This window comes from Dasypus novemcinctus, chromosome 12 (genome assembly GCF_030445035.2).
Source record: "Dasypus novemcinctus isolate mDasNov1 chromosome 12, mDasNov1.1.hap2, whole genome shotgun sequence".
In the NCBI taxonomy this organism is placed as follows: domain Eukaryota; kingdom Metazoa; phylum Chordata; class Mammalia; order Cingulata; family Dasypodidae; genus Dasypus; species Dasypus novemcinctus.
This window is the reverse complement of record NC_080684.1, coordinates 90,806,066-90,833,098: the sequence shown is the minus strand read 5'-3', so window position 1 is coordinate 90,833,098 and position 27,033 is coordinate 90,806,066. Positions and strand designations below refer to the sequence as shown.

The 27,033-nt window shown below is 37.5% G+C and overlaps 1 protein-coding gene across 1 annotated transcript in view; it reads right to left on the bottom strand.

Moving 5' to 3' along the window:
* Positions 1-23,402, bottom strand: part of POLR3B (RNA polymerase III subunit B) — a 146,502-nt gene extending 123,100 nt beyond the window's left edge. The window contains exons 1-8 of the mRNA XM_058308666.2: positions 23,109-23,402; positions 15,007-15,039; positions 11,888-11,944; positions 11,739-11,803; positions 8,493-8,568; positions 7,167-7,267; positions 2,273-2,364; positions 1,005-1,122 (exon numbers count right to left, since the gene is read on the bottom strand). Coding sequence (XP_058164649.1) covers positions 1,005-1,122; positions 2,273-2,364; positions 7,167-7,267; positions 8,493-8,568; positions 11,739-11,803; positions 11,888-11,944; positions 15,007-15,039; positions 23,109-23,180 — 614 coding nt within the window. The 5' untranslated portion in view covers positions 23,181-23,402. The remainder of the gene's footprint in view (positions 1-1,004; positions 1,123-2,272; positions 2,365-7,166; positions 7,268-8,492; positions 8,569-11,738; positions 11,804-11,887; positions 11,945-15,006; positions 15,040-23,108) is intronic.
* Positions 23,403-27,033: the final 3,631 nt, after the last annotated feature.

Sequence of the window (27,033 nt, the reverse complement as noted above, 5' to 3'; positions counted from 1 at the left end):
ACAGTGTACTTACTGGTGTTCTGCTGGGGAACTATTGTGATTAGTAAGGGAAGAAATTGTAGTAATGATGTGGAGAGGGTGGCCACGATGGTTGCTGATGGTAGGGAGATGGAAGAAGAGATATGGTGTGAGGGCATTTTCAGGGTTTGGAGTTGACCTAGGTGGTATTGCAGGGATGGATGCTGGACGTTGTGTCCTTTCGTGGCCCACTGGGTGGACTGGGAGAGAGTGAGGACTACAATGTGGACCACTGTCCATGTGGTGCAGTGGTGCTCCAGAATGTATTCACCAGGTACAGTGGATGTGCCACAATGATGGAAGAGGTTGTTGATGTGGGAGGGGTGGGGGGGTGGGGATATATGGGGACCTCATATTTTTTTAATATAACATTTAAAAGAAAATAAAGAATAAAAAATAATAATAACACATGGCAAAAACAGAAAAGCACCTACAGGAGTGATATAAGGAATGCTGTTGTAGAAAAATGAGTACTCTGTGAAAGAGCCTGGTCTAGAAAACCAACAAAAAGACATTAGGTCCATGATATAATTCACTAAATATTAAATGTAAAATAGCCTCTGATTATATCAATGCATGAATCATATACAAATTGCCAAAGGCTGAAAAAGAACATGAAAAATTGTCAAATGGTTTTATATTTTTTTCTTTTATAAAAGTTTATGTTATAACTTAACAGAAAGTTCAATTTAAATAAAATAACTAGTGGCCTTTCAAACTCTTGCTCATACTTTCATCACTGCAACTTTCAAGTCAATACTCTATGCTTTAGTGAACCCTAATGTGGGCACAGTTACATATATCAGGGGAAGGACACAGGAATTGACAAGTGACGGCTAAGGGATAGGGGAGTTTTCTTCCTGAAGTAATAAAAATGCTCTAAAATTGATTACGGTGATGAATGCACAAATCTGTGATTATACCAAGAGTCATCTGGTATTAATGGAAGTAATATTTCTTAAGAACACCACCTCTGCTTTCCATACCTGGTAACTGATGCACCAACTGCCCCTTTTCTGTCAGCCTCCACAATGATCCTGTTCTTAGACAACTGCTCTTGGATAAGAATAACTTTTTCTACTCCTTTAACAATGAAGTAGCCACCTGCCCAAAGGAAAAAGATAAGCTTTACCATGTATTTTTTAAACAGTGTGATTCAGTAATGGCTTGGTCTCCTGAGTTAGAGATCACTCTTCCACTCTTTCTAGCACTAGCTATGACTTAATTTTAAGGGGGTGTTTTGATACTGTTTTATGTACTGATGATTGTGTCAGAACATGAATCTGATACGAAGGAGTCACAAACATCTTGTCAGGGAATATATTTTATCAGTCTATGTATCAGCAACATCTGACATACATAAAAGGTAAATGAAAAAATGTTAAATTCGTCTTCAGATTTCTTAAGCACAGAAATAACCGAAAATCTTTAATATAAACTAAAAATTTCTCTACAATTTCTAACAAATTAATGACAAGATTTGTTAGATTTGGTTTTCAAAAGAATATTCAACACTCAATAAAACTCAACATTATCAAACATTTGCTTGCACACAATTGAGAGTAGGACAAAGTAAGACTTCATGACATATTTGTGCTATATTTGTTACAGTCTAGTAAAGTCATATTTTTATTAAATTCTTTCCAAAATCTTCTGGGATTCTACATCAATGCAACTTTAGAGGAATTAGAATGAAGGAACTATAAAATAAAATAATGCAAAAGAGTTAAGGAATCAAGAGAAATTTGTGTTAAGTGGTAAGCTTGAAATTACAAAAGAAGTTGTCTAGAAATAGGCACAGAAACATAAATTTTTAAATTTTAAACAAAAAAGACAAAGTTTTTTGCCCCTTTACTGCACTTAAAATAGCCTAAACTGCGTTACCTCAATCTTTTCAGACTAGATAGAGAAATAACTTTGTGAAATTATTCTTGAATTTTTAAGCACCCTAGAAGAAACTATTGCACAAAGATACAAAGAAAAGACTGTAAAACATGCCAATAAATCAAAACGTGGGCTATTAAAGTTTTAAATTTGAAATAGAGGAAATAATAGCACATCTTTTAGAATTAGAGGCTAATAGAATAAAGTTGGAGCCAAATTTCCAGATGTTTTATGAACATAATTTCATCCACCAAATTCATTACAAAGCAGAAAGGGTGGTATTGTTCTTGATGGTAAGTGTTATAAAATCAGCAACATCAAAACAAAAGCAAAAAAAGAGAGGGATAGGTAAATCTAAGAATAAACATACCTGGATCTAAAGGACATTCATTCAGTTTGGCAAATTCTGCAGGTGTTTTCCCTGTAAGAACACAGTTTGAACTTCGTAGCATTATGGGCATTCTGTTTAAAACAAAACGAAAGAAAATATAACACAGATTGTTAACCTGGCAAAAATGAAAAGAATGTAAACCTTGCAAAACACATATCAATAAGGGGAGCTGCATTTTCTGTATACCATCTTAGAAAAGGCAAAAGTAATTACATGAAAGAGCCGAGTGGAATTAAGTATTTTCTCAGGCACACTGCTCTTCCAACACAGACAAAAAAAAAAACCCTCAAATGTTTGGTTTCCTTAAATTGTTGCCATACAGGTTTTACTGAAAGGCAGGAATGTCAGCAATTCTTCACTGACAGTAAACAAAGGGAGTCTCATTGGTTACTTAAAAATAGCACATCAAATTAAACTAAAAATAATAGACTATCAAAATTAACCAGCCAATTTTGAAAAAGAACTAAGCAAAACTTCTGTAAATAAAAAAATCTAAGCATTATAATATAAAAATCAAAGGGCAGACAGAATAGATCTGACAATGCTGAAGACAAAATTACTGAATTGGAAAGAGATCTGAAGAAATTATCAAAAATATATTTCATAGACAAAGATGGAAGATATAGAACAGTTTAAGATTCTTGGAAAAAAAGAGTGAGAAGGTCTACCACATGCCTTCTAGATGGGAAAAAATAGAGAATGGGTGAAAAGACCTACTCAAAGAGAAAAATGGCTTTTAAAAGAAAGTAAACTTCTAAAAATATATGAAAGGGAAGTGGATGTGGCTCAACTGATAGAGTATCCGCCCACCATATACGAGGGTTCAAACCCAGGGCCTCCTGACCCATGTGGTGAGCTGGCCCATGTGCACACAAGGAGTGAGTGCCACGCCACCCAGGGATGGCCCCATGTAGGGATGCCCCATGCACAAGAAGTGCACCCTGCAAGGAGAGCCACCCCATGCAATAAAAGTGCAGCCCACCCAGGAGTGGCACTGCATACACAGAGAGCTGACGCAGCAAGATGATGCAACATAAAAGAGACAGAGATTCCTGATGCCGCCAAAAATGCAAGTGGACACAGAAGAACACTCAGTGAATGGACATGAGAGAGCAGACAACAGAGGGAAGGGGAGAGAAATAAATAAAATACCAAAAATTTACATATATATATGAAAGCCAAAATTACTCACAATAATATCTGTGTCAGAAAAATAAAAAGAAAGCTATACCTAGATACATCATAGTCAAGATAAAAAATAACAAAGGCAAAGAATTATTTAAAACCCAGTCAGAAGAAAAGGCGGGCTACCAAAAAAGGAAGAATGACTAGACAGACAACTTCACGTAGCAATTAACAAATTAACAGATGACAAGAGAAGTAATATGCTAAAAGTGCTAGGAGAAAAAAACTGTCACCTAAATTTATTTTGTTAAATTATCATGCAGAATGAGGTCAATATCTTATTTTCAGATAAAAACTAAGGAAAGTTACCAGTAACAGACCTTTACTAAATCTAATAGAAAACTTTACTGAAATTTCTAAAAGATATACTATAAGAAAATGCAAACCTGAAGTTGAACGACACCTGGCATGCAAAAATATATGGTGAGCAAAGAAAATGGTATATAATGTGGATAACTACAAACAAATATTAACTTTTTTAAAAAAATAAATTTATTTCCCCTCCCCCACACCCCACCCTGGTTGTCTGTTCTCTGTGTCCATTTGCTGCGTCTTCTTTGTCCGCTTCTGTTGTCAGCAGCACGGGAATCTGTGTTTCTTTTGGTTGCATCATCTTGTTGTGTCATCTCTCCGCGTGGGCGGCACCATTCTTAGACAGGCTGCACTTTCGCGCTGGGCAGCTCTCCCTACGGGGCGCACTCCTTGCATGTGGGGCTCCCCTACGCGGGGACACCCCTGCGTGGTAGGACACTCCTTGCGCGCATCAGTATTGCGCATGGGCCAGCTCCACACGGGTCAAGGAGGCCCGGGGTTTGAACTGCGAACCTCCCATGTGGTAGGCAGATGCCCTATCCACTGGGCCAAGTCCACTTCCCCAAATATTAACTTTATAAAACAATAATAATTTCCAATTTATGGGCCAAAAAACAAAATAGAACTAATCTTTGATACCTCAATGACATATAAGTCAAAGGGGGTTGATTTAATCCAACTTAAAGCTTTCTAAGGATTTTGTACTCCAGAAGGAGAATAAAGATATTCTTTATTCTTTAAGTATGTAATTCAGAATTTCTTTAAGTATGCAATTCAGAATTTCTTGGGTAAACATAACAATAAGAAATACTTACCCAACTTTCAAATCAGTTGGGTGAGAGTTAAAAAAAAAAAAAAAAAGACTTCCATTAATCCAAAAAGCAAAAAGTGAGAAAAATTTGAAACACATGAAGACTGGATAGATTAAAAATACATAAATTGATAGAAATATATCCAAATGCATCACTAACACAATAAATGTAAACAGACTACATTCTCAGACTAGATTTTTTTAATCCAGCTATATGCAATTTATTTCAAGCATGTCATAAAGCCATAGGAAGATGAAAAGATTAAAATACATTACAAAAATAATCAAAAGAAAGCAAATGTGGCTATCATAAGAGCAGACAAGACAAAATTTAAGGCAAAAAACATCACCAGAGATAAAGAAGATAAATGGTTAATAAATGGTATGATTCACCAAGAAGACCTAACAATTTTAAACTTCTATGCACCTAACATTAGAGTTTCAAAAAACAAAAATACACAGAAACATAAGGCAAAGGTGGCAAATCCACCATCATATTAGGAGATTTTATCACACCTCTCCCAGTAATTGATAGGACAAACAGATAAACACCGAAGATTTATAATATTTGAACAACGCAATTAAAAAACTGGATCTCAAGGAAAAACAGAGACAACTGCACAGAACAAGTGAAGAATACTCTTTCCAAACACAGATAAAACATTTATGAAAATAAATAGGTCACCATAAAATTCCAAAAATTGCTGTATACCCCCAATTTGAAAAAATTTAAAACAATCTTCTAAATGAAAGAAATCAAATGGAAAGACAGGAATAGTAAAATCCTCAATTTACAATAATGGGAAATAAAGACACTGACTAAAGTTATGCAACAGGAAATGAGATAAAAAGATACTAAAGTTACAACAGTAAATAAAAGAATTGAAAATAGGAAGCAAAATCTGGACGAGCAAGGGAAAGTAAACTAATTTGTATCTTCTATATTAGAGGATCAATTAATCATGTCTAAAACTGACATATGAAGAAATAAAGGTATAAACAGAGTATTTTTTAATTTTGTTATTTTTTTTCTTTTTTTAAGCACAGTATTATTATGGATGTAATAATCACCAGAAGAAATAACAAAAATTGTTACAAGGCTAGGAATGTGACCAGAGGTAAGGAAGGGTAGGGAGGAAGCCTACTGCTTTGCATCAAATGTCCTTATGTATTATGTAATTTGTTACCAAGTGTGAATGTTATTTTGATTAAGAAAAATTATTTTTTGAGTTCAAAAAAAGAATTAAATGAGATAATATATGTAATTTAGATAGTATGTGATACAAAGTAAGTACTCTAATTTAACAAAGGTCATTTTTATGAACACAAGGCTAACAAATGAAATCACCTATCACAGTATCTAGTGCTTAAGTTGGTATTTAACAAACATTAGTTACAGACATCCCTCCCATTTTTAACCCTGGGTCTAAACTTTAAATCTTCCTACTATTCTATATTTGTTCCATTTTCTTTTGCCTCTCCTTCACCAGATTTAATCTGGGTCAAAATATGGCAACAATCTAAAATTTACGTGGACACTAGTACGGTCCATACATAAGAAAAAGATGCTCTCACCTTAACAATGATAAACAGTCCTGCGAAAAGAAAGATTAATATTTTATAATACCCCTTTTATCTTCCCAAATGAAGAATCAGGAAAGAATATAAATCATTCCTTCCTTTGGGGAAAGTACAGGGAAGGATTTGTTAAACCTATATGTTTCCTCGACTTCTCTATTAAAGCACTTTCCAAATTGTGCCAGAATTATTTTTACCTCCCTTCCCTGGTGGCTATGAATGCATGTTAGCCAACAGAAGATGGGTTGTGTATATTTTCTATTCACCTGAATATCCAGCAGATTACCCAGCAAATGAAAGGCAGTTGGTGCAACATTTCTTGAATGAACGATGTTTATTAAGCAATTGGCACTTTGGAGGGGTTAAAAAAAAACATTTGAGCAGGAATTATGTGGAATAATTAAAAAACCCAGCACCATTATTAAATTCACCGTATTGTGAGTTTTGTCCATTTCTATAGGAGGGTCAATGTATTTCCCTAATTAGGAAAGGTGATTGCAAAAGTACTAGCTGATGCTACCTATTTCTAAACTTGTTCCAAGCAAATACATAACTTTTCCCTTAAAGATTGCTAAATGGGAAACAGCTAAAACTTACAGGAAAAGTCAAACTTAAAATATACATGGAATCCCTCAAGAACACCAACCAGTCCAGGAGAGTTTACTAACATGCTTGTTATCTATCTTTAATAGTTCTGCTTATAGCTTGGAGTTAGAGAAGGAAATGGAAGCATTCTCCTAAACTTTATAGAAAAGATTTCACAATTAATAAGATAATAGCAACCACAACTATGTGCTGGACCCTGCTCTAAGTGCTTTACATGTGCGGACTCACTGGATCCATAAAATAATGCCATGAAGTAGGCACCATCTTCCTCATTCTTCAGATGAGGAAATGGGGCAAAGAGAGCATCAATCACTTGCTCAAAGTCACACTGCAGGGCTGGGACTGAGGTAGTCTGGCTCCAACAAGGACTTCATTTCTCACCTGCCAATGGGTAAGGCATTACGAATGATCCTCTGGCTGCCTCGGGTGTATTCGATATCCACTGTAATGGGGGCAGAGTATGTCATGTCCCTCAAACGGCACTGAAATAGAATCAGAAAATTACTGCTCAGCATCTCAGGATAAGAAAAGATCCTGACAGCTTCAAAGAGCTCTGGTATCTCCTCTGAGCTAGTCCATGTTATCAGACTATCTTCTCCAGGAGGGGAAAAATACCATGGATTAATCAACTATCTCCACAGCATCCCTATCCCTGCCAGCCCAGAAATGGAATAATAATCAGGTACTGATTTTCTTCTCATTGATTTGACACTATTGCCAGTCTGCTTCCTTATCTTTAAAGCAATTAGACTGTTCTTTGCAACCTGGTTCCATGGAAAATAATCAGTGTGGCATTGTTGTATCCAATATCAACATAACTAAAGTATATAAACACACATACACATCAGTAGCAAAATTTAAACTATACTACCTTTTATTCTGCAAATAAACTAAACTATATTATAAAACTCCTTACCAAATGATACAAGTTATAGCATAAATCACTCATCAAATCATTCTAATACTTTCCAATTTGCCTGTGGATTTTTAGAAATTGTTTTATTGTGCTTTTGTGTGTGCTTTATTTGACATGAGGGGATCACACGATAAAGGCTGTCCCTGCCTGAACCATGATTAGACATAGGAAATCCCATTAAAATTTACTGATGACTTCCCCATCAGATTGATGATCATGATGATCAATAATAATAAATGGGCCTGTCCTTCTATAACTCTGTGCCTATAGCTCTGCCAAATCCTTCTCATCCATCTTTCATGTGGGCTCCTAGTCCTTTCTCCTCTCTTAACACAATGCCTGGTGACCCTCCAATGGCAAGCTACGTGAGCCCTACAATGTATGGGGCACTGTGGTAGGCACAAGTAAGAGGAATACAAGAACATTCAGAAATGGACATAAAAGTTATATAACAGTGCAAGCTAATCAGGATGAAATGGCAAAATAAATAGTGCAGAATTGTTTCCTAATGTAGTGTATTATTATCTAAGTGCTTATTTATTTTAGTTCTGCTTGTCTCATAAGCAATTTTTCCCAATTTAAAATAATCTTTTAAGAGAATGTATTAAAGAAATAGAAAGAACAAAAAGCATAAAATACAAAATAAAATTTTAAAAACACCAAAAAATGAACAAAAAAGAAAAAAGAAAAAAAAAGAACAAAAACAAAAACAATAAAAAATGAGTATATTAAGGACACAGATTATTTTAATTAAAGGAAATGAATGCAATTAAAATAAGGTTTATAATTACCTCATGAGGGGACACTGGTCTAGTTACATTGAAGCTTTCTTCAACATCAGGAAGCCCAACATAGATATTCAGGTATCTGAAAAGCATATTATTCCATTACCAATTACACTTCTTCAAAGTACATTTAAACAAGCTATTTTCCTTCCAAATATAAGGATTATGTGTTGACAAATATTTATCTTGCTAAGGATTAAAAGCAAATTAAAAACTACAACTTGAGATGTTTTTGAAGTCATAGTACATAAAGCTTTACAAGAAGGAAAAATATGATGAAAGTGGCTTTTTAAAAATATTATCCCTTTACAAAAGTATTGCAAATATATTTCCCTAAAAATGATACTTAGTAAAAAGAGTATTTATAGTACATTATCATCCATGAAAGAAAGAAGGGAATATCTGTGCAAAAGCAGCACAGGAAAGATAAAGCAAAAACTCATGAGATGGGTTACCTACATGGAGTGGCTGGGAGAAGAATGGGGAGAAGGGGTGTGTATATGACAGTTTTCTGAATATACTTTTTTTTTGCCTAGGTCTAACTATTAGAACCACAGTGTTTTACCTACCCAAAAAATAAATAGATAACCAAAATCAACCAGGATGTAAGGAGAAGAACCCAAAAGTGAATACAAACAGTAAGGAGTAAAATTTACTGTATTACAAATGAGTAACATAACCACACTGGGGTGGAGAAGAAAAGTAATAATCCAAGCAAATTTGGAAAAGAGTATTTTAATTAGATACTATAAGGCTAAAGAAAACAAGAATGGTCACAAACATTGTACTCTAATTAGTAAATTTGTTTCTTACAGGAGTATGAGCTAACATTTTGAAACTACTCTCTGTATATTCTAGTATTGAGGAAACAAGTAAATATATGGTGGATAACGACAGCCAGCTTTCTCACTAACAAAGAAAGACAATACAAATAAAGAAAGGGAGATGGTTAGAATGAGTGCTGTGGTTTCAAACTGGAGGTATCAGTATGCAGGGTTTTTAATATCTATACAAAAGGATAGGATGTAGAAATAATTATAGATGTGTGCAGATATATGTGTTAATACTGGAGGTATCAGTATACAGGGTTTTTAATATCTATACAAAAGAAGAGGATGTAGAAATAATTACAGATGTGTGTGAACACATGTGTTAGTACTGGAGGTATCAGTATACAGGGTTTTTAATATCTATACAAATGGACAGGATATAGAAATAATTAAAGATGTTTGTGTGCTCGAGTGTTAGTATACTTCCTAGCTCTGTCTGCTGAGGTCTAGCATCCATATCTTGGTTCCTAGATTCTATTTTCCAATAAAAGGAATCAGGGTTCCATGAAAAAAAGAATTGATTCTGGGGCTGGGACAGGGAAAATAGAAGATGAACCACATCTTCTGGTGCCAGAAAGTAAAGAAGTGCTTGAAAAATAATGGCAATGTGTGCAAAGGACACAGGAGTCAACTTAAAGGATCTTTCTATGCCCAAAGCTAGAGCAATGTGAGCAATAAAATAATGAATAGCACTGGATTATCACCCATAGAGTAAAATCAGTAGCTATAGGTTTCTATTGATAGACAGATGGAGCGATAAAGGAGAAGTGAAAAGTTCTTCCTTACAGTAGAATTCCAATTTATAAATGAAGGAATGATGGAAATAGAGACTCACCACTTGGCAAACACTAAAGATAAGAACCATCAATGCTTGCTGATATTAGTGGGTGAAAGTACACTAAGAAAGAGGATATTTGCATAGTCTCAGAGGATCTCCCCATAAGATGCTTATTAATAAGTAGTAACTTTACAGTGGAAAAACCTGGACCATAGCACCTTAACCAAGGGAACAAAGTTAAAATAACCAGTAATAATCTATATCAACATCTGTTCACTCAGATATGATACCCTAAAAGTGGCATAACATTACCTCTGTGACAAAAATGTATAACCTCAATTAATCACGAGCAAACATCAAACAAATCCAAATTGAAGAACCTTCTACAAAACAACTGCCCAGTACTCTTCTAAGTATCAAGGTTCTGATAGCTCAAGAAAGACTGAGGTAGTGTGACAGATCGGAGGAGACTACAAATACATGAGATCCAGGACTGAATCCTGAACTGAAAAAGGACATTAGTGGGAAAATTTGAATAAGGTCTGTAAATTAGTTGATAACAGTGTATTAATGTTAACCTCCTGGTTTTGATATCTGTCCTAGGAAAGATATAAGTATTAGGGGAAGCTGAGTGAGGGTTATATAGGAACTCTTTGCACTACGTGGCAGTTTGAGATTATTTTATGAATCCCAAAAAAAGAAAGATTAGGCTTGTAAACTAATCTTTTCCTCTGGATGTGATAACTTTTGATTGCTTTAAATTCAGTTGAGGAGGCTTTGATTAGATTACCTGTTAGACTGCTTTAAGGATTTGATTCCCTTACAGGCATGACTCAGGTTGAGTCCCTGTCCCCTCGTAGGTCTGATATAAATGGACTTACACAGAAAGACAAAGGAAGAGAGAGTGCTGTCACTTTTGATCTACTATATGACAGAAAGGAGAAGGCTCAAACAGCTGAGGTCTCAGGGAGAGATGAGCGATTTGCCTGATAGCTTACAGCTGAGATTAAGAAAAGACCAGACTAGCCGAGACTGATATAAGAGGCCTAGAAAGAAACAAACCCTGTGCCAGGAGAAAGAAGGCTACAGGATTACACAATGAAGACTCAAGAGGCTGTGCCCATGGAACTTAAGAAGAAAAAGTGAGCCCAGAGGGGAAGGAGGAACCTGGACAGAGACTGGCAGTCATCTTTCTTCACCACATGACTACACACCAGGATCAACAGTAGCTGACTTTGGAGAGAAAGTACCTCTGATGGTACCTCAGTTTGGACTTTTCATGGCCTTGGAACTGTAAACTTTTACCCCAAATAAATTCCCTTTATAAGCCAACAGATTTCTGGTATTTGCATTGGCAGCCCTTGGCAAGCTAAGGCACACTAGTTTTGTAACTTTTCTGTAAGCCTAAAATGATTTTGAAAAAAGTTTTTAAAGACATTTAAAATTTAATCCTTCCAACCATAATTCTACTTATTATAATTAGTTTACCAATTAAAAATCAAATCTGAACATTTGATAATCTTATTAAACAGATAAAAAGATAATTATTTTTACAGGGTTTTAACAGCAACTATATTAAATGCGACGCAATAAAATAAATGCTACGCAATAAAAATAGCAAATTAAAAATAGTTGATTCCTTACTTTAAGTACCACATGGGGTCAGCATCACTTGTAACTTTTTCATTTGCTTTCATTATCTTCTTTATCTGCAGGGAAAGATAAACATTAAATAAGACTCTGGCTTTAAATTAATTCTTTGCTCAAGTCTCTTTCTAAGATTTGATGCTTACCTCTACATTAATGAAATAGTTAAATGAATCTATATGCTGTTTCACAAGACCTTTCACCTAAACAAATAAAAAGAAAATAGATTAGCAAAAAATAACAGTTATATAATAGATTATAACCCCATATGTGACCCATCAAATTTTTCTCAAAACCAAATTGAGAAAAAAATTCTATGAATTTTATTTAGTACAATTTTCCATTATGTGTAGTCATTCCATTTTTCTTCCACCTACTAAACATCAAAACTTTCCTCCTTGAGAAGCAACCTGACCTTTACAATTAAAGACATTTGAGTATTTTAACATACCTATGGACTCCCCTTAAATTAACAAACAAGGCAGAATATTCTCTACATACATTGAATTAAAAAAAAAAATCCAAGAGAAAAATATATTAGTTGAGCATCACCTCCTCAATCTGCAAATCATGTGAATTTTCTTTTACATCCTTCTTCGATCCAGGCAATTTCATGATTTTCACATGCCTAATCCCTGGCCAATCAAATCACTTATAGATGAAAGAGGGGGAAAATTAAGAATCTTTATTAGGAAAACTAAAAATAATTGCAGTTAAAATTGAAAGCAGGGAAGCGGATTTGGTTCAACGGATAGAACATCCACCTAAGACATGGGAGGTACAAGGTTCAAACCAGGGCCTCTTGGCCCTGTGTAATGAGCTGGCCCATATGCAGTGCTGATGCACACAAGGAGTGCCATGCCATGCAGGGGTGTCCCCCATGTAGGGGAGCCCCGTGCGCAAGGAGTGCGCCCCGTAAGGAGAGCCACCTGCATGAGAAAAGTGCAGCCTGCCCAGGAGTGGCACCACACTCATGGAGAGCTGATGCAGCAAGATGACGCAACAAAAAGAGACATAGATTCCCAGTGCCGCTGACAAGAACATAAGCAAACACAGATGAACACACAGAAAATGGACAGAGAGAGCAGACAACCAGGGGTTGGGGGAGGGCGGGGAAGGGGAGAAAAATAAAAAAAAAAAAAAAAAAAAAAAAACCCATGAAATTTAAAAAAAAAAAATTGAAAGCAGAGTGAAACTCAAGGAAACTAAGACCAGACACACACTAGCAGTATCTTTCCTTTCATCTCAGTGTAAGTCAGCAACAACTGCACAGAAATAGCATTGTGTGCTACTATGGAAAACACTGAAATAAGGAACACATGGCCTCCAAAATCTTACAATTGAAAAGGATTATACACATTCATTTTTTAGTTTAATATTCAAACATAATTCATTCAACACTTCTAGAACGTCCCTGACAGGTAATCACAGAGCCTTTGCTTAAATTACACTTGCTTACAGGGGATCTTACTAGTTTACATTTTTAAACACCCTGAAGGTTGGGGTAAAAAATTCATCCTTATGATTTAAGGTCTGCTTTCTACCCCTTAGATTTATTCTCTACTGGAGAAAGTGCTTTCTATGAGTCAATCATTTAGTTATCTCATCTCTTTCACGTTCTCATCTCCAGGCTAAACACACCCTTAAACTATTTCTCACAGGCATGACTTTCAGACCCTTTAGGAGGCAATGGTCTGCTTCTGGACAAGCTCCAGTTTGTCAAAGTTCCTCCTAACACAAGCACACTGAGCTCACGCCAATGTTCTTGAGATGACCAAAGCAGAGTAGGACTACTAACTCCCTCATACTGGACATTATACCACTTCTATTAAAGAAACTGGTTGTAGGGAAGGATCATGCTGAGCTTTTAGTCAACTAAAACTCAAGGGGTGATTTTTATCCTCACACAAAAGTACTATTAAGTCAGGCATGCTGCATTTGGTCCTTGTGCAAAACTAAGTACAAAAATTTAGATTTATCCTTCATCACTGTTACCATACCGATCTAACAAAACCTCTCTTAAGACTTGATTCTCAACCAATAGCACTAGCAGCCTCACAAGCTTTGTGTAACCTGTCTTCAGTTATGAGAACTTAAAGTCTTTATACTTTTGTTCATGGACAAACATATTTCAAGGTGGTCAGGAAAACCATGACTTTAAATAAAAAACCATAGTCATTTATTGAGTGCTCTGCCTCTTCCTAGACTGTGCATGAATTGTCTTCTCTTTGGAATCTTCAATGCCACCTCTTCTCCTTTGCTTACATACTGATTCCTTGCTATTATATATATAATTAAATATAATAGTTATTATATAATTAAATTTTAAAAACATACCCAAAAAAACCCTTCCCTTGACCTTACTACCATTTTATTTCATTCTGTCATTCCCTAAATTTAAGTAGCTTCCTATTGCCATTATAAGAAAAGCCAAAATCATTAACATGGCCTTTTAATTATGCCAGAAATCTGGCCCCTGAGAGCATCTTCAGCCTCATCTCTCAGCCCTCGTCCCTCCGCCTATAACAACTTATTAGCCAGACAAAATTCTACTCCTTTTTCAAGGCCCCATTTAAATGTGCCCTCCCTGAAGGAGCCTCTCCTGACTTTCACTGTAAGTTAGATACTCTTGCCATTGGATTCCATAGCATTCTCTATTTCCCCCTTCATAATATTCATCAAATTTGTAATTGTTTAAATATCTGTCTTTTCTACCAGTCATAAAGTTCCTTGACAGAAGGGACCATCATTGTCTGTTTCCCACTACTTGCCCTTTGCCAATCTTGTATTCAACAGTTCCTCAGACCTGACTATCCATCCATCCATTCCAGTCAGTAAGACCTGGTGTCTGTTCCCTCCAGACGCCAGGGAGGCTCCTCCTGAACCTTTGAGTCCATGTTCACTGCATCCCACATTTCAGCTCAGTTAAATCCTTTTAAGACAGCTCACACCTCACCTCATTCGGGAGGCCCTTTCTGATCATATTGTGAGTGTGACATCACTCACAATAGCACTTTTTGTTTTTCATCATCCACATGCCATGCCAACTACACTATTTCCTATCTTTACAATTAGATCACCACCCCCCAGCACCTTTTAGACAGGATTTTGTTTATACTTGTATTTCCAAAACCTAGCAAAGCACACACTTCAAAAATGGCTAGTTGGTAATAAAAATTTAATCCAAAAAAAAAAAAGACTTATTTCTTGAAATTTTACCTGAAAAATATCCAATTAAAATTAATATTAAATATAAAGTAATTACCTTTAAAAATGCCGGAAGCAGCCTCCATTTTTCCTGTGAACCAAAATAATAAGACTATCAGGACTCTGTGCCAGCAGCCACAATATTTTCGTAAGTTATTTTAATGTTCCAAAAAGTATTTGCTTTATCACAGTAAACAAAAGAAAGTAAATCAAAACAAAAAGAACAATGTATAAATTGTAACCACTTTTACAGAAATCATATAAAATATATACTCACATGCATATAATATCACCCACATATATATATCACAAATAGAATAAAGATTCCAAGCACTCTTCATACTTTATTTTATTCTCATGACAATTCCTGAGTAAGCTGGGTTTTCCAGGTTGGTTTAAGGGAACATTGAGACTCAATGTGTCTGGTGGGGAGGTCAGTCTTATGACCCAATGGGAGCGCTTTCTTCCTTCCATTCTCTCTCAACTAGTCTCTGGACAGAGCTCATCTCAGGGCTACAGGAGAACCACATACATGGGGTTCACCTCCTACCTTATATAGCTCCAAACTGCCACACCTCTTGAGTTCTTGGGCCTGCTTTTCACATCTTGCTGAGATACAAGTGGCTTAGCATGTAAGCCTCTTTTTATATATAGTTCCCAGACTGCTAATGGGAAGCCTGAAAAAACGATTAGAATTGTGTCTCAAGTAAGAATAAACAGTTTCTGAGTAAGGGCCTAAGGATCTTTCCTACGGGGAGAAAGATCAGATGTTGACACATCTATTACAAGTCTTTAGAAGTTTTTTCAGCTTATTTCAGTTATATTCCAAGTAGGGGAAGTGAAATCTGGTGAAACTTTCTGGTAAGAAATATTTATGGGCACAGAGTATTTATACAAAGGAAATATTTGTAAGGAATAAAGATAATAAAAATGAAGGCACTATGATTTTTCAAAACTATCAGAATAAACACTTAACTATTATGGCATAACACTGCAACTCTCCTCAAACCCAAACTAAAAAACATTTATAATGTTTAGAGGAGTATCAATAAATAACATTTTTATTATCTTTAGAGCTAAAGGCAATCTCATAGATAGTTTATTTTATAGATACAGGTTAGGGAAGAGACCAAATGAAAACTGAATGTTACAACCCACTTAGGTGGTTATTAAATCCTTTTCACAGACATAGAAAGAAGGGTTCATACAAGTTAAACAGAGTCAAAAAGGTATTTTTTAAAAAAAGAGTCTCTGCTCTCACAGAGTATATTCTAGGGGGTGGACAGACAATAAATAAACATAAATTAGTAAGTGCTGGGTGGTGATAAGTGCTATGAAAAAAATAATAAAGTGGGGCAAAAGAAAAGAACAGTGGGGAGGGTGCTATTTTAGACACATAAAGAGAATAAGGAGACTGAATCCTGTAGGACACTGCAACAACTGTAAAAATTTCAGTTTTCACTCTGAGTGACACTGGAAGGTTCTGAGCAAAGGAAAGACGTGAAGACCTGACTCATTTAAATGGATCACTCTAGCTGGTGGGTTTAGAATAGACAAGGTTAGAAGCAGGGGGACCACTTAGAGTTTACTGCAATAATTCAGGGTGGTAGCAATATAGGTAGTGAGAAATTGTTAGCTATAGATACAATTTGAAGGTAGAGCTAGCAGGATTTGATAATGGATTAGGTGGAGAATCTGGGAGAAGGATGAGTCAAGATTAATACCCAACGGGAATGTAAAATGGTACAGTCTCTGTGGAAGACATTTTGTGAGTTCCTCAGAAAGCTAAAAATAGAAAACGACCCTATGATCCAGCAATCCTGCTACTAGGAATATATTCAGAAGAAGTGAAAGCAAGGACAGGAACTGACATTTGTACATCAATAATCACAGTGGCATTATTTACACTTGCTAAAAGATGGAATCAACCCAACTGTCCATCAACCAATGAATGGATAAACAAAATGGGGTATATGCATACAATGGAATATTACTCAGTTGTAAGAAGTGAATTTGGAATGCATACGACAACACAACTGAACCTTGATGACATTATGTTAAGTGAAATAAGCCAGACACAAAAGGACAAGTATATGGTCTCACTAATATGAACTAAATACAATGAATTAATTCATGGAGTTAAACTCTAGAGTATAAGTTACTAAGAGATAGAATGTGGTCTGAGAAGGGTGAGCTGATGCTGAATGTATGTAGAATGTTTAATAAGGCAGATTTTAAATGTGTAGAAATATATAGATTTGATGGTAACACATTACAGTGAGTATAATGGGGTAGTCTAGGGAGGTTAATATCAAGTGACAGAAAGCAAGAGGATAATCTATGGACAGTATAACAGTGCTTTCAGTGACAGATGATGATTGTGGCTAATAGTACAAACAACAGAATGACTATTATAAGGTGTTAAGAATATGGAGTTACATGGAAAAATAGAATAAAATGTATAATCTATAGTTAACAGTAAATTGTAATATTTGTACAGCAATAGCAAAGAAGGTACTATATCAATGCTAATGGTCAATAATGGAGGTGTATAAACAGATAGGATTTTCCTATGGGAGTTATGAAAACATTCTGAAATGGACTGAGCTGACAAAAGCACAACTCTGTGATGAAAATGAGAGCCACTGAGGGTATACTTGGGGATGGAGTGTACAAAGCAGGGGGACTGTTTAACACAGTGAACCCCATGGTGAACAATGGATTGTTAACAGTACATATATGAAAACATTCTCTCATGAACTATAAAAAATATACAATACTAATACATGGTTATTAACAGGATGGTTTGTGGAAAAAATACACCAAAAATATAGATAACAGTAATTTTATGATAATGTTCTTTCATCATTTGTAACAAATGTGTAACAACAATGAAAGTTGTTGTTGGTAGGGTAATGTATGGGAATCCTGTATGGTATGGATGATGGTTTTGTAAACTCAAAACTTCTCAAATTGAAAAAAAAGAATCAAGCTGTAAATTTTGATGAACACTCGTGTATTAGTCAGCCAAAGGGGTGCTGATGCAAAATACCAGAAACTGGTTAGTTTTCATAAAGGATATTTATTTGGGGTAGGATCTTACAGATACCAGGCCATAAAGCATACGTTACTTCCCTCGCCAAAGTCTATTTTCACGTATTGGAGCAAAATGGCTGCCAGTGTCTGCAAGGGTTCAGGCTTCCTGGATTCCTCTGGGCTCAGCTCCTCTGTTTTCTCCACAAGGTCAGCTGTAGACTATCAGGTGAACAGTTCTGTCTCTGGGGTTTCTGCTGTGTCTAAGGAGCTGTCTCTGTTCCTCTGTGTTCTTCTCCTGGCTCCAGCTTAAGGCTTCAGCATCAAACTCCAACATCAAAGCTCCAGCATCAAAACCCCTCCAACTCTGTCTTTTGCCATGCCTTTTATCTGTGAGTTCCCAACCACCAAGGGGCAGGGACTCAACGCCAATAGCCCTAATCATAACTTAATCACACCCAGGTACAGACAAACATAAGTCAATATTTGTTTTTGGAATTCATAACTATATCAAACTGCTACAATTGGGAAAATAAGATCCACAGGAATGACAGTATCATCTGTAAATGAGAGATTTACCTTTATGAAAGCTATTGTCATCAAATATGGGTACGGTTGCTAAATAATTTTTAAGCTGATTTTTTAACCTATTAAAAGATTTGACAAGTTAAAAAAATTTTTTTAAACTATTGACATAAAGGTTTCTGGCTTAAATAAGTAGAGCGAAGGAGTTAAGGAGACAGGAAACACTGTCACTGCAGCAGGTTTAGGTGTGGAGGTGTATCAGGAGTTTGGTTTCGAGCATGTTAAATTTAAGATAGCCATTAGACCTTCACATGGAGATGTCAAGTCAGCAACAAATATGAGTCTGGAGTGTTGAGAGTAGTCTTATGATATGAATTTCAGACACGTCATCAAATAGATGGTAATTAAAGCCATAATAGTTGATGAGATCACTTAAGAAGTGTAGATGGAGATGAGTTCCATGATGTGAGACCTAGAACACCCCAACACCTGACATTTAGAGATGAGGAGTAGAAGGCAGATCCAACAAAGAAGACTTAGAAGGAATGGTCAGTGATGGAGAAAGACAACTTGGAGAAAGTTAAATTAAAAAGTTTTTCAAGAAAGAAGTCAGGCAAAACTAAGCTAAAAGGACAGAAATTAAGTGGTTGGAGAGGGTCAAAAGGAAACTTTCTATGGTGATGAAAATGTTCTGTCATGTTTTGGGTGGTAGTTATTTGGGTATATGTACGAGTCAAAATTCATCTGACTGAACACTTAATATATGTGCATTTTACTAATAAAATTATACTTCAATTTGAAAATAGAAGAAAAGTAACAACTGGGTCAAAAGCTTCTAATAAGTCCCTCAACTTGCTATGCCCACACCTTCAGATTTCTCTCTTTAACCCATTTTCTCCAATCTCAAAGGAAGGAATGTCCACTCCCCAATCTAAGGCTAGCACACTTCAACCTAGACCCTCAAACCTATCCCTTCCAATCTTCTCCAGGACTAAATCCTTGCCCCACAACAATCCTTCCCTCCCCTCAAACTCTCCTCTTTATTAGTGTCATCCTTTAGTCTTGAAACTGCTTATATCATTCTGTTTTCGTCTCCTACTCTTCAGCTTACTAACCTCCCCAAAAGTAATGTACTTAGCTTCTCTATTCCTCACTTCTCGCTCCTTCAACCCATTATAATCAGTATTCTGACCTACCTACCAAGATTTCCCATTCCAATTCCAATTCTAATTCCACATACTCTTTCCACAGCAGTTGACCATGCTAGTTCCTCCCTTCTTGTAATACTCCTGAATACATTCCTTTCTGTTTCCTCCCTGGGAGTGTGCCTTCTTGGTCTTTTTTTTTTTTTTTTTGCTCTGCCCACTCTGTAAATGTTGGTTCTATCCCTGGCAACTTTTCTCATTCCCAAGTAGGTGCAAAGGATTTTAAATACCACTTGTTAGTATCCCCATCTCATGCCCCTCCCCCCCCCATTACAAATGTAAACTCTTTCAAGCACGGTGACCCTATCTTGTTTTCCACAGTGCCAGGCACATAAAAGTCCCCCAATAGATAATGAACGAATAAATGAACAAGTGAGTGAATATCACTGCTACAGTGAGCCACAGGGTATAAGTAAGTCTCCTCCAACTATCAACTGGGCAGCAACACCTTATAGACTCAGGCTACTCATACTCAGTGCATCCAAAATTAGACCCAGTATCTTCCCCCTTCCTACTCTGCTTGCCCTATTTCCAACCTCAGTGAACAAGCATCATCCAAATCAGATAATTGGGTCAGAAGCTCCTAATCAGTCCCTGATTAGTTACTCCCAAATTAGAATCCTGGGGAGTCCTACCTCCCTGACTGCTCTTGATCAGTGGAGAGCAAGTACTACTGTGTCTACCTGCCTTTAACCTTTCTCATGCTACTCTATCAGTTGAGGCCCTCCCCTAGTCTTTTACCTGGACTACTATGGTATTTCCTCAACACTCAAGCCAGTGTGAACTTTCACATGTGCACAACCGAACATGTCATTCTCTACCTTACCACTCTTCATTGCCTCCCCACTATCCACATGATATCTAAACTCCATAGCATGACCTATAATGCCCTCTGTGATCTCATCCCTGATTACTTCTCCAGCCTTACCACTCACTCCCACACACAGGGAACTATATGCTAGGCCTTTTTACATTTCAGGCTTTTGCTTATGGTGCCCCTTCTATTTAGAATGCCTCATCCACCACAATACTCCATCCCCATCTGGTAAAACTAAGTTCAGGCATCACATTCCGTTTATCATTTGTAATACCAATAGACCCCTCTGCCTACTTCTATCACAGTACCTACTGCATGTGATTCCACCTGCATATATATATTTATATCATCAGGCAGAATGAAGGAAGGCCTCCAGAGGAAGTCATATAATAGATACTTAGGATTTAATCTACAAAGTGAAATGGTGGAAAAAGAAGCTGGAGAAGTGGGAAACGGACTTTGGCCCAGCGGTTAGGGCGTCCGTCTACCATATGGGAGGTCCGCGGTTCAAACCCCGGGCCTTCTTGACCCGTGTGGAGCTGGCCATGCGCAGTGCTGATGCGCGCAAGGAGTGCTGTGCCACGCAGGGGTGTCCCCCACGTGGGGGAGCCCCCACACGCAAGGAGTGCGCCCGTGAGGAAAGCCGCCCAGCGTGAAAAGAAAGAGCAGCCTGCCCAGGAATGGCGCCGCCCACACTTCCCGTGCCGCTGACGACAACAGAAGCGGACAAAGAAACAAAAGCAGACAAAGAAACAAGACGCAACAAATAGACACCAAGAACAGACAACCAGGGGAGGGGGGAAAATTAAATAAATAAATCTTTAAAAAAAAAAAAAAAAAGAAGCTGGAGAAGTAAGCAGTGATAGACTAGGAAAGCCTAATAAACGTGATAAAGACTTTATATTTTGCTCTAAGAGCAAAAGGCAGAAATTGAAGAATTTTAAGCATGGGAGAGACATGACCATATTTGTGTGCTTAAATTGATCACTCTGGCTACAGAGTAGAAGATAGACTGAAGTGGGACAAGTCAGGAGTCAGGTAGGTCAGTTAGAAAATAAGAGATGACAATGGTTCAGATTTGGAGAACAGGGGGAAAGGAAGTTTCAGATTTGTGTTTATTTAGGAGACAGAACCCTTTAGATATAATGGTGGGTTGGATTCAGAGAGCCAGAAAGAGGAATTGTCATTCCTAAATCAAAAGACTGGAATTGTGGTACTGATTCATTCATAACTGTACAAATTCAGACAAGAAATGTAAATCCTCTAGGCCTATTTCTTCAGCTATCTGGACAAGTTGTCCAGTTAGCAGTTAAAGACTTCCAGAGTCCAAATTCCAGATCAATCACTTACCAGTCTTCTGACAATGGGTTAGTTACTTAACCTTTCTGAGCCTCATTTTCATTGGGAAAATGGAGGAGAAGATAGTTCGTATTTCAGAGGATTAAATAGCATAATGCATATGCTTAAACAGTGCCAGGCACATAGTAAGTGCTCACTCAGTAAATGCTATTAATATTAAGCCTCTGAGATCCAGTATTGCCTGATGATCAGCAGTGTAGTGCAGGAATTCAGAATGAATTTGACTGATTATCATTGAACTTCACTAAGCTGCCTGCCACATGCTTATAAGGAGATTTTTACAACCCAAAATATCCACTGATCAAGTCACTCTCTTGCTTAAACTCTTCAATAGCACTCACTGCTCCCAGGATAAAGTAAGCTCCTTCATGTTTCTAAGAAAGTCTTTCATATTCCCTTACTTTTCCTCCATCTTTCTCTTCTCCTTTATTTTTCTTTACTCTGGTTCTTCGCTCTAGATTTAATTCCTCAAAAATCATCAAATGGTCTAGGGTCAAAGTATAATGTTTTCTTTCCATGAAATCTCTTGTCTTCTCCAACCTCATTTCTCCACTTTCCCTTTCCATGACAACCAGACATAATATGCACCTTTCCAGGAAAAAAAATTTCTGTGAACGGCTGAACTGACCTTATTAGGCAGCTCATGTAGTGCTTAACTTCTCAGAGTCCGATGAAAGCTATAAACGTTATGGTACCTCACCACAGGAAACAAACAAAACCACAGGCAAAATTTTGAGTGAAACAGGGCGTTTAAAAGGCCTATGAAACCCAAACTTGAACTCCAGGTTAAAAGGGAAGATCTCTACCTTGGGGATTCCGACGATTTAGTTTCATTACCACTAGCAGCGGGGCCTCAGGAAAATGGTCTAAGCTCCCTGGGCCCCATTGTCTTTCTATAAACATGAAAACGAAGAAGGAATACGACCCCATAGGGTGGGTAAGAGCGCCAATCTTCCCTGACACACATGAACAGGGATCTGGAAAGGGACCAGCCCGACAGCCATCCGCGGATTTCTCGGCCTCCCTAGCCGCTGACAGCTCTCTGGGATCAGCCCTTCCACGCGCTCGTGGAGGACAGCCTGGGAAAGGACGAGCACGCCCGACCCCCTAGAGCATGCGCGGGAGCCACCAGCCCGCCCCTCTCCGTGGCGAGTGCCCTCGTGGCAACGCCTCCTCAGGAACGACCCGGCCCCTTCCGCTGCCCGCGTGCCCCGCACTCACCTCCACTGTCGGGATCGGAGCAGCCAGCTGCTCCGGGGTTAGGGTCCCAAACTCTTCCCCGAGGACGTCCATGCTGCACACGGCAAAAGAAAAGCAGACAGAGAACCCTTTCGCCCGCCTTCGCTGCCCCAAACTGCAGCAGGCGTGGAGAGCGGAGAGCGGAGGCCTAAACTGTCCCCACCTCGAGTGCTAATTGGAGGCGCGAAGGAAAGGTTCCGTTTGCTCCAGGCCAGGACCTGCAGTGGAACCCGGATGTGACTGAGGCGGACCCGGGGAACTGCACCCCCTGGTGTTATTGGGAGGAACTGCACCCCCTGGTGTTATTGGGAGGTTGAGCAGGGGTAATCCTAACCTCCAGGGATCGAGGATTCATTCCAAACAAAGCGTTTTGGTTAAGAAAAAGTGTAGAGATAATTTGCACAACTTGAGCTACCGAAGCAAATAACACATTAATTCGTTCCAAATGTATACACGTTGTATAGTATGGAAAAATAGGAAACTTCCTAAGTGCTTAAGCAATAGGGCATTTAAAAAGTAATATATTGGTGTAATGGAAGTGAGGAATTAACACGCTGGAGAGTACAGTTTAACACGACGGTCATTAAGACAATGTTATATTCTAGACAGAAGACCCAGGAATAAAGACTAGTACATGATGAAATTTAGTGTGAAAAGATGGCATTTTAGAGGTGGCTTATTCAATAAATGATGTTTCATTTAGAAAGAAAAAAAACTTCTAAGTAAATCCTATATGGATTAAATAATTGTTAACAAAACCTTGAACTAAAATGCAGGTGAATATATTGATAGCCTAGAGGTGGTGAAAGTCTTGAAGGTTGACAGCACACTGAAAAAGCCTAACGGAAAATATCGATCATTTTGATAATTTTAAGTAAATCTAAACGTAATTTTATGATTCCATAAAAATTTTTAAATTTACTGTACAGACCTTTACAAAATCACCATTAATAGAGTTTTGAAAAACAAATGAGCAGAAGACAAAGGGCTGGTATCTAATTTACAGGGGCATATGACTCAATAGGGAAAATAATCCCAATGGAAAAAAACTAGGGAAGGATACCGACAAGCAAAAGATACATAAATATGAAAATATGTTCAAGTTCACAATGCAAATGGAACTTGCAAGGTTTTTTTTTACCCATCATATTGGTACAGTTAATATTTACAATATCAAGTGTGGCCCCAAGTTGGGACTCTCTTAAAATTGTCAGTGAGAGAGCACGTTGGTACAATTTTCCTAATATCTAGGGGGTAATATATATATATATATATATATATATGTATATATATATATTTATATATATAGACCAGCAATTTCACATTTAGATATGTATTCCAAGGAGATTATTGAAAAGATATACAAATATGAACAAACAAGGTGAACAAACAAGGTTGTTCACTGAAGCATTATTTATCAAAAACAAAATATTAGCAACAACCTATATGTCCTCTGCTGAGTAACTGCAATTATGGGGCATCCATACATGGGAATGGATATGCATCCATTAAAATAATTGTAGAAGTAGTTGTGTACAATGTAGTAAGACGGCACCATCTGTTGATAGGTGGGGATAGAAAAGAACACCATGCTACAAGATATATCCCATTTATATATTATATTTATTTATAATGCACAGAGATTATAAGGAATACTTTATTGGTTAACTCTGGATTGTGTGATTTACTGTTCTTCATTCTTTCTAGTACTCTTTAAGTGTTTTCCAAAAGCATGTGTAATTTTTATGATTAAAATAAAGCTGTTTTCTCTTTAGGAGAAAAAAATCAGCAACCATTGACATTTAAAATTTTAAAAATTTTAAAAATGGTTATACATGGAAAAGCTCCCAATATAACAACTAGTGAAAGAAAATGAATAAAAATCCTAGATATACACGACAAACTCAATTGGTAATTTTATAATATGGATGTTCAACACACTGATTTCTGCTAAGGTCCTTTGGTATGTACAGAAAAATTCCATTGAAATATTAATATGGTTATGTACCACTGGTGAGGTTAGGCGTGATTTTATTCCTGTACTGTTTCATTTTATTTATTTTCTTTATGTTTTCTGTGCTATCAACATTTTATATATATATTTTTTAATTTTATTTCTCTCCCTCCCCCCCAGCTGCCCCGGTTGTCTGTTCTCTGTGCTTATTTGCTGTGTGCTCTTTGTCTGCTTCTGTTGTTGTCAGAGACATGGGAATCTGTTTCTTTTTGTTGCGTCATCTTTTGGTGGCACCATTCCTGGGCAGGCTGAACTTTCTTTCGGGCTAGGCGGCTCTCCTTATGGGGTGCACTCCTTGCGCATGGGGCTCCCCTACACGGGGACACCCCTGCATGGCAGGGCACTCCTTGTGCACATCAGCACTGCTCATGGGCCAGCTCCACATGGGTCAAGGAGGCCCAGGGTTTGAACCGCAGACCTCCCATGTTGTAGACGGACTCCCTAACCATTGGGCCAAGTCCGCTTCCCTATATTTTTTTTAAACAAGGAGAAATAGAGGTTACTAAAAATACAACTGGCTTAAAAAATCTGACTCACACTAAGGGATATAATTTTGACCAAAATTAAATACATTGTCTAATAATGTGTATTTTTCTTCATACAGGCATTATTTATCTGTACTAACCCAATTTTGCCTGGATAAATCTTCTAAGGATTCCAGCCAATCATTTATGCACAAACATATGGGGAGATAAAAATAAATATGATGTAATGCAACCTCTCATAGTAGTTAGTATATATTTAGCATGTAATCCCAATGAGTTTTCCACCTAATCATTTGTTCGCAAACATATAGAGAGACAAAAATAAATTCATTACAATGTGACCTCCCCTCACGTAAGGGTAGCGGATAATCTCAAAGCTCAAATTCAGGAGTGACAAATGGAGAAATCACTTTATTTTCCTATACCTGACCTTCATTTCTACTTTGAGCCCCCATTCACCTGAGGAAGTAGAAATTGTAATCTCCCCTAATTTAGGCTCTCCATCTAAGTTCCAGGGGCTTGCAGAAGGCCAGGGCATTGAGGGAAGGATGGCCTATTTTTCTCCATGACATCTGTAACGGTCAAATCTACAGAGATGATTGTACCTCAGTCATCACTCCACGTTACCTTCTGCATAGCCAACTCTGTGCCTACTCTACGCCTTCCCTACACAGGTGCATGAGGCAGTAGAAACAGCCATGCTGACTGATCTCACTTGAAGTCATGCCCACTATAAAGACCCTTAAAGACCCTTAAAGCTGCTCAAAGGACTCTAGTCCATTCCTTCTCTCCTTCTCCCAGGCTTGCCTCAAACATCTAATCCCTTCTTCCCCATCCTCTCTCCTCAGCTGATACCTTGTTTCTTATTTCACCGAGAAAATAAAAGCTACCAGAGGAGAACTTCTGCAAACTCCTTTCACCACACTGAGTCACTTCAAAGTATCTGGGTCCACACACCCTTCCTTCTTGTTACTGTGGATGAACCATCCATGCTCCTAGCAAAGACCAACCCTTGTGCACTTTCCCTCCATCCCATTCAGTCCTACTTTCCATGTAAGGACCCTCTCCAGCAGGGGCTCTTAACCTTTTTTGTTCCATGGACCCCTTTGCCAGTCAAGTGAAAACCATGAACCCCTTACTAGGACTATAGTGTGTTTTATTTAATAAATATTTCACACCAACACCAACACCTCCCCACAAGAATAATGTTTTTTTGGATTTCAATTCAAGCTCACAGATCCCTAGTCAAGAATTTCTGCTCTCTAGCAATCCTGCCCTCCCTCATTCTTTGGCGACAAGTTTTCCCCACTTGTCTTAATCTTTCCCAAACCACACAAGCATGCAGTTATTTCTTACATCTTTAATTTTTATAGGATCTGATTCTACTTCCACCTTCAACTACCACTCA